Below are 929 nucleotides of genomic sequence, written 5' to 3' on the forward strand. Positions count from 1 at the left end.
TACGTACGTACGTACGCGCCGACGACGACGACGCCCCGCCCCCCCCCCCCCCCCGGGACCGTGCGGGCCGACAACCCGTTCGTGGACACGACCGAGTACATCATGAACAAGATGATCAAGCGCCAGGACATCGTGCCGCCGTGGATCGAGAAGCAGCAGGAGCTGGCGAAAGCGCTGCGCACGTTCAGGGCGAGGTTGCGCAACGACTGGAGGAGGCATGCGGCGAGGTCGATTGCGGGCATGGGCGGGTCTCTGGAAAGGCAGGCCGCGAGGGCAGAGGGGTATGCAGCCGTCGAGGCGCGGAGGAATCCGGGGCGTGGAAAGGTGGGCAAGACGGCGGTTCCGGCGAGCGAGGCTGGGGATCCGGTCATGGCCAAGATGCGCAAGGAGCTGGGCGACGAGGTGATACAGGAGGCTCTGGGAGAAGGTTCAGCACCGAGCCGCGCCAGCGCCGTGGACTCGGAGGGTGGGGAGGTAGAGAAGGCGGCGCCCTGAATAGCGCCACACCCTTTCCGGGACCCGGCCTGGGAGGCTGCGGAGAAAGCTTATATGGAGCTCGCGGTGAGCAACCTTAACAGCATCACGCGCTCTTACAACCTTATGGCCCCGGACCTGGCAAAGAAGCCATACTTTATGCTGCAGCGCGAGCTGGACGCCTGCCTTGCTGATGTTGCGCCATTGTTGGCCGACACGATCGGGGAACGCGCGAGGCGCCCGCAGAGGTCGCTCCTGGACGGGGCCGCAGGCGGTGCTCAGAAGGGCGTCCTGGCCAGGCTTGGTGGGGAGGGGTGGGTGAGCAAGGCCAAAGTGTACGACTCCAAGGCGCCGCACTATGGGTTCAAGGAGATGTGGCGGGATTTCTTTGCCAAATGGAGTTGATGTTCTGTCTTCACATCTAGGGGTTTTCTTTACAAGACTCCCCGCCGTGC

The 929-nt window shown here is 64.4% G+C and overlaps 1 protein-coding gene across 1 annotated transcript; it reads left to right on the top strand.

Moving 5' to 3' along the window:
* Positions 1 to 102: 102 nt before the first annotated feature.
* GGTG_14428 (hypothetical protein) lies at positions 103 to 879 on the top strand (the record flags this gene model as incomplete). Its single annotated transcript, XM_009232353.1, has 2 exons — positions 103 to 466; positions 500 to 879. The coding sequence occupies 2 exons, from the start codon at positions 103 to 105 to the stop codon at positions 877 to 879; spliced, it is 744 nt and encodes a 247-aa protein (XP_009230617.1).
* Between the last annotated feature and the right edge of the window lie 50 nt (positions 880 to 929).

Source organism: Gaeumannomyces tritici (genome assembly GCF_000145635.1).
Source record: "Gaeumannomyces tritici R3-111a-1 unplaced genomic scaffold supercont2.412, whole genome shotgun sequence".
Classification (NCBI taxonomy): Eukaryota; Fungi; Ascomycota; class Sordariomycetes; order Magnaporthales; family Magnaporthaceae; genus Gaeumannomyces; species Gaeumannomyces tritici.